Here is a 10,350-nt window from a genome sequence, read left to right as displayed (position 1 = left end):
GGGCCTACTCGCTCGAAGCTGACACGTTGTTCCTGAAGAGGGAGAGCAACTAAGAAAAGAGGGAAAATCGGCAGCTGAAAGACAAGATCCTCAAGATCACAGATGAAAATCGGCAGCTGATGGAAGACAAAGGAAATTGGGGAGAGAAACAATGCCCTATGTGAGAGGATAAGGGAACTAACAGTGCAGTTGGCAGAGGCAAACAGCCAGGTTGAGAGGATAGAGGAACTCGTACGACAGAAGGAGAAAGACCCGCAGTTAAAAAGCGAAGAAGCGGCGCGGATGGCGATGCTCATCCAGGGACAAAAGGACGCGACCGAAAAGCACGAATCCGGCAGGAAAGACGTCGAGATCAGGTTCGAGCGCCTGCAGAAGGAAGTGGTAGACCTCAGGAAGGAAAAGTGTGGACTCCAGTGAGAAGTTGAGGCTGCGAAACTCAAGAGAAAGGAGCTGACATGCCATCTAGAGATAGGAAATCGTGGCTGGAGAGGAAGACTGGTGTCCAGGGCGAACAGAACGAAAAGCTGGAAGATGAGGTTGGACAGCTGCGAGGAGCGAAGGAGAAATTGGTTTACAACCTGAAGAACCTGCAGGGGAAAAACAGACGCCTGGAGAAAGACAAGTGGAAACTGAAGGAACAGATGTTCGTCTTCAAGGAATGGCGTGATCTTCAAGGAATGACGCTGGCCTCACACAGACGGATGAGATGTGAAAAATTTGAGGACAATGTTTGTTGTATGGAAAGTTTAATGTTTATTTGTAATAAGTTTGCATTGTTGATCCTTGAATATGCTAAAATGTTTTCTTAAGAGTTTTATTGATTCCTGAAAGGGAAAGGAAGATGGGAGGATTGAAGAGAGCATGAGGAAAATGAGAGCATTGGAGTGCAAGGAGAATAAGCATAGGATTCAGAGAAGCCCAAGGAGAACTGAATCCTTTCAGTTCTCCTTGGGCTTCTCTGAGAACTGAAAGGATTAAGAGAAGCACAAGGAGAACTGAAAGGATTCAGAGAAACCTCAGGAGAACTGAAAGGATTCAGAGATGCCCCAAGAGAACTGGAAGGAGTCAGTGGCATATCCTGGTTCTAAGAATAAGCAGAGGTGTTGTCTATGACTGGACAGACGGGCGAGGCCCACCACATATCCCGGGACAGGCGGGCGGGACCCGCCACATGTCCCAGGACGGGTGGGCGGGACTCGCTGCGCGTCCCAGGACGGACGGGCAGGCCCTGCCATGTGTCCGGGGATGGGTGGGCGAGGCCTGCCATGCGTCCTTGGACGGGAGGGAAGGGCCCGCCATGCATCCCTGGACGGGTGGGCGGGGCTCGCCACGCGTCCCAGGATGAGCAGGCGGGGCCAGCCACGTGTCCTGGGATGGGCAGGTGGGGCCTGCCACGCGTCCCGCGACAGGCGGGCAGGGCTCGCCACGCGTCCCAGGACGGGTGGGCGGGGTTCGCCATGCATTCCAGGACGGGCAGGCGGGGCCCGCCATGCGTCCCAGGATGGGCGGGCGGGCAGGGCCCGCCACGTGTCCCGGGATGGGCGGGCGAGGCCCGCCACGTGTCCCGGATGGGCGGCGGGACGGCCCGCCACTGTCCCGGTACGAGGGGCCCGGAGGCGGGGCCCCCACGCATCCTGGGAGAGGCGGGGCTGGGGCACCTAGCTACGCGTCCAATGGGAACGGACCGGGATCCGAGGAACCGAGGCGGGCCGGGGGGGGAGGGGGACGTGCGGCGGGGGGGGGGCGGGGCCATGGGCACCCACTCACTTGGGCCACCTCGCACGCACTCCCGCACCACTTGCCCCGGGACGGGCGGGTGGGCAGGGCCCACCAAGTGTCCCGGGATGGGCGGGCGGCAGATGCAACGTGTCCTGGGACGGGAGGGCGAGGCCCTCCACGTGTCCAGGGATGGGCAGGCGGCTACTGCCATGTGTCCCGGGAGGGGCGGGCAAGGCCCACCACGTGTCCCGGGAAGGGCGGGTGGTGCCCGCCACGTGTCCCGGGACAGGCGGGAGGCGCCCAACACGTGTCCCGGGATGGGCGGGCAAGGCCCGCCACTTGATTCGGGATGGGCGGGCAAGGCCCGCCACTTGTCCCGGGACAGGCAGGTGGCTCCTGCCATGTGTCCCAGGAGGGGTGGGCAAGGCCCACCACGTGTCCCTCCCAGGAAGGGCGGGTGGTGCCCGCTACGTGTCCCGGGACAGGCAGGCGGCGCCCACCACGTGTCCCGGGACGGTCAGGCAAGGCCCGCCACGTGTCCCGGAACGGATGGGCAAGGCCTGCCATGTGTTCCGGGATGATCGGGGGGCGCCCACCACGTGTCCCGGGATGGGCAGGCGAGGCCCGCCACGTGTCGCATGGCAGGCAGGCGAGGCCCGCCACGTGTCGCATGGCAGGCAGGCGAGGCCCGCCACGTGTCCCGGGATGTATGCGTCCTGGGACGGGAGGGCGAGGCCCTCCATGCGTCCCGGGACGGGCAGGCAGGGCCCGCCACGAGTCCTGGGACGGGTGGGTGGGGACCTCTACGCGTCCCGGGACGTTTGAGATGGCCTTTGTCCAAAACGTAAGTGCAAAAAAAAGAGGAAATATGGGAAAATGGAGCGCTAATGACTTACCATAGATAATTGTTACTAGCAAACTTACCCATCTACGATGGGTGATAAAATACGGATGCAGAAGTGAAAAATTTATATGTAGTATTTGTTCAGCAATATTAAAATAAGGGCGATTTTTATACATACCTACTACAGAACCTCTTTGTACACAATATTATCAGTTTGTCCACAACTTAATTTCAAGTTGGCAGAGTCAGTTGCTCTGCTTATCGCCACATACAGTTGGCCATGAGTGAACATGGGTGACGGCAGAAACACACCAACACGATCCAAAGTCTGGCCCTGCGACTTATTTGCAGTGAATGAGAAGGCCAGGTTGATGGGAAACTGCCTGTGCCGTAACTGGAACGGAAACTGGTTGTCCGAAGGCATCAGAGGATTCCGGGGGATGAACAGACGTTTGCTGATGTGAGGGCCCATTGCTATCACTGCTTCGATGACGAGGGAGTTTAGCTCCATAACGGTGTGCCTCGTTCCGTTGCAATATCCATTGGCAGGATCGAAATTCCGAAGCAACATTACCGGGCAGTACTTCTTCAACGTTATTTTGTGCACTGGCAGTCCTGATGGATTTAAGTTATTCAAAAAATCTTGCGGATATTGATGATAATTTTCATCTTCTATTGTGTCCGAGCTCAAATATTTGCGACTTTCACCGGGGAAGTTGTACAGAAATTATGTATGAAAATTCGTACAGTAACCGGGAATAACCAGCCTCGTTTCACGACCAGAAACAGCTCCATTTCAGGGAATCCACTCTCACCCCCACCCTGCCAAGTTTCATGCCCATCTGACCAGCCGTTTGGCCATGATTGAATGACAGACAGACAGACAGACATTACGCCCATTATAGTATGATAGGGAATGCAAGGACGCCATTGAAAACTCAGCGGATTAATCTAATTTACATTTATTTACAAGCAACATTGAATAGCCTGAGATAAAGGCAAGGCAGGTATGTCATGTGGGGGAGGCCGTGCACTGTCTGGAACACTCTATTCTTTCACAAAGTGGAAAAACTGGCCGAAGTCAACTTCTACTGCAATGCTGGTTTCCAAATTTATTAATTCAGGTAATACAAGCGCTTGCGAGGAGACGTACCGTGGACTCATCAATCTGGAAATGCATTCCCAAATTACACACAACATAAACTAAAGACTTCTGGCATAATATCTCAGCTAATCACTATGGAGGGTGTTTATCTTTAATCACACACAAAAGGAGGAACTCTAGTGCTTAAATGAAATGTTCAATGAAGACTTAATCTTGGACAGGTCACAGGGGTAGCACGTGCTACGATGGTGGACAAAGGACGTTCAGTAGAGGAGTTACAAAAGGGAAATTTGCACATGTATCGTGATGTCTGAGGAGGGCTCCAACCAGCGACGACGAAACAAAGGGCTGACTTCAAGTCAGAGGCGAGCACATCTGCCCGATAACAGAAGCTGGCGTAGACTGAGGAGGAATCAGGGCATTTCCAAGCGGCCTGGGATCACACACTGCTTACAGCATTGTCTGGAAAGATGCAAAAACTCAGCCAGCAGATTTGTGGGAAAAGTGGTCTAAAGCTAGGAGTATTTAAAGCCCAGCAAGAAGCCTAGATAACCCATGCGACCTGGCCTTCTTACCCTATACACTAGGTCTAGTCGTTAACGGATTATTTTCCCCCCAGACGGGACATGCCAATCTCCCCAATGCTTTAAAGGTGGGGGTAAAAATGGCTGCTCTTCTAGCAAATAACTAAAAATGAATGATACTGGGAAGACGAGGCGATCAAAAACCATGATATATATATATATTATATATATATATATATATATATATATATATATATATATATATATTCATGAGAGATTTTTAGATCCGCCACTGCCATACCATCTCAATCGTGACTCTCTTATCCCTTCTGTAATCTTTACTAAGCCTTCCCTTCGTCTTATTTCATCATTTTCCAAACTCTCAAACAGCAATATGCCCATAATCTACTCAGCATTCTCATCTCTGTACTCTAAATCTTTACTTCCTCTTTTCTTCTTAGAGCCTATGTTTTTGCTCCATACATTAACGCTGGTCTTATTACAGTGTTATATATCTTGACTTTTAGCTTGATTGGCATTTTCTTATCACATACTACCCCAGCTATCTTCCTCCACTTCCCCCTGCATTACTGCCTTCGATAATGACATCTAAGGATAATATTAAGTAAAAGTATTTGAGTCTATATCAGACGATATTACAGAGTTTACGAAAGCAATATAAATGAAAACACTAGTAACGGGTAAAGCACGGCTTACTAAATCGACGTAGTTATGGTCAACCTCTCTTCCCGGTTTAGACAACAATTTCAGTTTTATTTCCCATTCTATTCTGTCTCGCAGTAGTATACACGAGCGTTCATGTAACGATGTATATTTTGAGATATGGAGCCTCACTACAGAACATTCTTCTTGAATACGAATCACTAAGATAAAATGCGAAGTTGGTCTTGTGCTTACCTTTCAGACCACATCTGTCTTTGCAAAGGTATTCAGATATTATAAGAGAGATGGGAAGGGAAGAGGGAGGACAGAGAAGAGAAGACGAAAGGAAGAAAGAGAAGAGAGACGAGGGAAGAGAGAGAGAGAGAGAGAGAGAGAGAGAGAGAGAGAGAGAGAGAGAGAATAAAAGTATTTTTCTTTGTGTCGTGGTTTTTATATATATACTCGCAGATTGTGCTTCACCTGAGGATAAAGGGTTTCATTCTTTTACAACTATAATGGAATAAATAAATACAACAGTTACATCACAATACAAAGATTCATTGCTTGCACAAAGTGACCAAAGTCGTCTTGGTACATTCTTTGTAGAATTAAAAAAAACTTATGATCCTTGACAGGAGTAAATAATTATACATTTATATGATTCTGGATGACTTATAATATTCCCCAATTCCCCCCCCCCCCCCCAACCCCAAGCCCCAGCCCCGCCTCCACCACCGCCCTTTATTTGGGATAAAGAGCCGGGTGTGATGGTATGAACAATAGACCTCTCTCTGTATATCTATGGTATGGGCAATTATATGAGTGCTTTTTACAAAGAATAAGTACACTTGATGCACCTTTCATTAGCCAATAAATGAAACAAATTCGTTATATCCCCTACGAACGTTAACTGATACTGAACTGACCCTTTTTTTTATACGTATAGGTAAACCATAAGCTAAAAAAAAATCTGTATACTGGACATTTTTTCAAACAATTTCTAGTAGTCCGTGCGAATTGCATTTCCAAATAATACGAATTGCTCTACGCACTTTGGATTTATTTTACGAAGTGACACATACTTATTACGTCCCTCCAAACTATTATAATGCATTCACATCTGACGTGCTTTAGTCATGTCTTCAATGGATGACAGTGCTAAAGGGACGGCATGTCTGCTGTTCCGTGCGAATTGCATTTCCAAATGATGCGAAGATTTCTAAGCATTTTGGATTTATTGTAACTAAATTATACATATTTATTACGTCCCTTCCAAACTATAATGCATTCACGTCTGATGGGACATCATAGATGACGTGCTAGAGGCACGGCGTGACGTCACCCGGGAAAGTGGAAACAAAACAAGATCCTCCACCTCGGTATCAGTGTTGCCGAAGTGCGGAATTTTCGTCAGCTATCCAAGTTTGTATGCCAATGCGGATTCCACATCTGCCTTTTCAGCAGCAATTTTGTATTTTGGAAATTCAGGAGGTATTTTTGCTATTTGATTAAATGCAATGTAGTAATTTTCTTTCAATTAACGATGTGCCAACTTACCCCATAGTGTGTGCCAACTTACCCCGTATACGGGGCAAGTTGGCACGAAAAAGTTATTTTTTCCTAAAGCTTATTCTTACCTTATGTTGAAAGCAAACAACAATTATTTTACTCTATGATAAAGACAAATGTTAAGTTTTTTCAATGATGGTAAGAATATTGCATAAAATGTTGGTTTTATATTCGCAATAACCAAAATTGTAAAAAGTGTGCCAACTAGCCCCGGTCTCCTCTATAGCTACCGGATCATAAAACTAGAAAAAATTCACAAATTTATCGATTTTACAATAATGAAAATGATCCCGTAGTAACTTGAAATTAGATAATGATAATTTCCATCACAATTTATTTAATTGAAAATAAAATAAATATATTTCAGGTCAGTTACATAATTTACAAGTCAGATAAACATATTTTTCATGTCAGTTTATAACAACTTCATGGAAACTGACAAGGCCTATAAATCAGATAAGGATAAATCTGAAGTCAAATAAATGTTAAATACTACGATAAAAAATTCGCGCCAGGTAATATATAATACAAGTCACACAGTATACCTATTTCAAGTCAGTTCTAAACTTTACGTCAGGTGATGTATAACACAACTCATACAATATATATATATTGTATATGTATAAAGATGCACAGTTGAGGTCAGTTGATAACCTCATGGATTTATGTATTAGCATTATCCGCTCAGACGTGAAGTCATAAGTGTTTTGAAATATAAGTGAATCACATGCATGAGGCTGCGTTTGAAAAAATTAGTTAAGAAATTCATTCAGTGTCATTTTGGATACCAAATTAGTTTTTCACAGTAGGGCGAAAAACTGCAAGTCACTCACATCCCACTGTTTAAATGAATGATGGTTATTCATCGCCGCTGTTGGAGTTATTCACTGACGACAACTGTTCGTCAGATGACTGCAAAAAGGACATTCTTTACTGAAAAGTGAAAGTTGACAGTTTGTTGGTAATTTTTTTTTATCAGTTGATTTCATTTTTTTAAAAGTGATTTATATACATCAGACACAAAGCTTTTTGCAGTTTTTGTTTTCTGGTAACTTGGAGATTTTATCAAATCTTTCAAGATATATCTCTTTTTGAACTGGATTTTATGTCAGATGTCTTGAGGTTGTTATCAGCTGACTTGAAATGTTTGTATATACAGACATACATTTATATAAAATTAATATTTTATATAGTATATATATATATATATATATATATATATATATATATAAAATTAATTAATATAGTATATTAAATACATCATATATATATATATAGATAAAATATATATATATATATATATATATATATATATATCTATATATATTATATATATATATATACGTGCATATACATTTATATATATGTATGCGTTTATGTTTATATAGATTTTTTATAGAGAGAGAGAGAGAGAGAGAGAGAGAGAGAGAGAGAGAGAGTACTGGAAACACATATCCCCAAGCACTCACACAATATCACATGTTAGATACGCATGTATGTGAATTTATAAACTAAACCGTGCGTACGTAAAAAAAAAAAAAATCGATCTGCTATAAGATGATTGCTGGGAATAAAGGGACGATGAGAACTTCAACGGTCAGAGATCGGTGGTCTTCTTCTTCTACTTCTTCTTCTTCGTGCAGAGCCGGAAGGCTCACTCAAATCCTCCGATATCCCCGTGTCATTAAGGTACATTTAACCGCCCTCCTTCGCGATAAACGTCGTGAGTGGGGGGTGGGGGGAAGCTCAGGTAGATATATCCTTTCGTTCGAAGGATGATGGTCAGTCTTTTATAGACCTTGGTCAAGACCAAGGTCTAAAGAATACCTTGGTCAAGACGACCCTTCCTCGGGTGGTTGAAAAGTATAACGTCATTTGAAGGATTCACTTTGATTATTCTGAGGATAGCGATGCGCTGATGCTATAATGTTATCCGTTGTTCACCTATGTTCATCTATTGCATACAGACATGTACGCACACAGAAATATTACACAAGAATTAGAAAGGACACAAATGGAGGCCTAAAGTCCAAAGAATAGATCTATATCTACGGATTCCAGGTGCAGATATATAAAGGCATACAGCAGGGTCCACAAAAAACACATAAAAAAGACCAGTTTATTAACATAAACGTTTCGCAAATGTTCTCTGTGCATCTTCAATTAATAAATATAACATAAAAATCGTTAAAATTTATAACTTTTTTATGTTATGTGGGCCCTGCTGTTTGCCTTTACCTATATCTATATCTACATCTGTATCGATCTATAAAGATATAGATGTTTGTGCAATATACAGATATAGATGTTTGTGCGATATACAGATATATAGATGTTTGTGGGAGCATGAGTAAGCACATGCGTGTATGGCGTATATGGAAAGCGCGAATGTGGTATGCTTTGTTCTTACGCATCAGTTTTTATAGTTTTTAGATATTCTTTAAAAAATTGTTTTTTTTTTGTCATACAAACGTGTACTTTAAAAAGTAATTTTTCCATGAGTAGATGTGGTTCATTAATACTTTGATTTTTATCACAATTCTGTTTGCAAAAGAAAAATGAAATAAGGCGCTACTTGATTTGACAGACTCGGCTCTTGGAATATAAGAGTTGCAGATCAATGCAGGATACCTGAAGCGGCGACAGTTCCAAATTCACGAACGATCTCCCACGCCTATATATATATATATATATATATATATATATATATATATATATATATATATATATATATATATATATATATATATATATATATATATATATATATATATCTGTGTGTGTGTGTGTGTGTATAAAACAAGATCGTAATTCCTACTTATGAAGAACTTTAAAATACACAAATAAAAGTACCCTAACTCCACTCAGGAGGAAGTGGCTATGAGAACCAATGGCGGAGGGATGTTAGGGGTGTGGGGGTGGTCAGTCGAGCCTGGGGTGGGGGGGTGGGGGCGAATTCCCCAGGTGTGTCCACTGCCTCCATTAGGAAGGGAGTGTAAGGTGTGCGATGTCGTTACATGGGGCCTGCGACAAAAACCACAAAAACTATATGAAGTCCCCCTTTGCAAATGGATCTCCACCCCGCCTCCCCCCACCCCCCAAGTGTTAATGGTCCTGGCTATATGCTCCGCAAACATGATAATAGGTCGAGGGCCAATGTGAACTGTTGTGTTAATAGGATGAACATACAGAGAATATCTAAGTATTTTATGTCACGTCTCTCTCGCTCTCTCTCTCTCTCTCGTCTCTCTCTCTCTCTCCTATATATATATATATATATACTATATATAGTATATATATATATATATAGATATATATATAGATATATATATTATATATATATATATATAATATATATATATATATATATATATTATGTATATGAGCTGTTCGTTCGTTTATGTACACTTAAGAATTTCATGCTGAAGTCCAGTTAGAAATTATTTGGGAAACTGCCTGTTCACCTGAAAGCTCATTTATTCAATACGGTCCAATAACCAAATCTTGAGACCTCTTCCTTGTAAATACGGAACACGTTGAATTTATCTACAAGTCACTCACCTGGAGAGTCGATACATTACGGCTGACGCTCAGAATGTTCTGAAAGAAAAGCAGAATAAGCAGTTTAGGGCTTGGACTTAAATTTTAAACTCCCAGTGAGTGGATGCTCTCGAAAATGTTCCTTATTTAAGTACAAGTTATTCTTATGTACACACGCATCTTGTGGACATCAGTAAACAAATGTTTTACATAAATGATGTACCTTGTAGATATAAGTCTATGATTTACATGTACACCTTGTAGATACGCGATCTTGCAAATATGTGATATTAACTTGTGAAATATCTGCATCTTCCTCTAGCCTGGCTGCATACCCCACCAGTGGGCTAACTACCTGGGACATAATGCACTTTAGAGTCAACTAA

The 10,350-nt window shown here is 43.2% G+C and overlaps 2 protein-coding genes across 2 annotated transcripts in view; one reads left to right on the top strand and one right to left on the bottom strand.

Moving 5' to 3' along the window:
- Nucleotides 1-1,084: 1,084 nt before the first annotated feature.
- LOC135212108 (proline-rich proteoglycan 2-like) lies at nucleotides 1,085-2,122 on the bottom strand. Its single transcript, XM_064245498.1, has one exon. The coding sequence runs from the start codon at nucleotides 2,120-2,122 to the stop codon at nucleotides 1,085-1,087; it is 1,038 nt and encodes a 345-aa protein (XP_064101568.1).
- A 146-nt stretch (nucleotides 2,123-2,268) lies between these two features.
- The window catches only part of LOC135212100 (WAS/WASL-interacting protein family member 3-like), a 10,365-nt gene continuing 2,283 nt past the window's right edge, over nucleotides 2,269-10,350 (top strand). Inside the window, exon 1 of the mRNA XM_064245485.1 lies at nucleotides 2,269-2,508. Within this exon, the coding sequence (XP_064101555.1) occupies nucleotides 2,269-2,508 (240 nt within the window). The remainder of the gene's footprint in view (nucleotides 2,509-10,350) is intronic.

This window comes from Macrobrachium nipponense, chromosome 19 (assembly GCF_015104395.2).
Source record: "Macrobrachium nipponense isolate FS-2020 chromosome 19, ASM1510439v2, whole genome shotgun sequence".
In the NCBI taxonomy this organism is placed as follows: Eukaryota; Metazoa; Arthropoda; class Malacostraca; order Decapoda; family Palaemonidae; genus Macrobrachium; species Macrobrachium nipponense.
The sequence above is the reverse complement of the archived record's forward strand: the minus strand, read 5'-3'. Positions and strand labels throughout refer to the sequence as shown.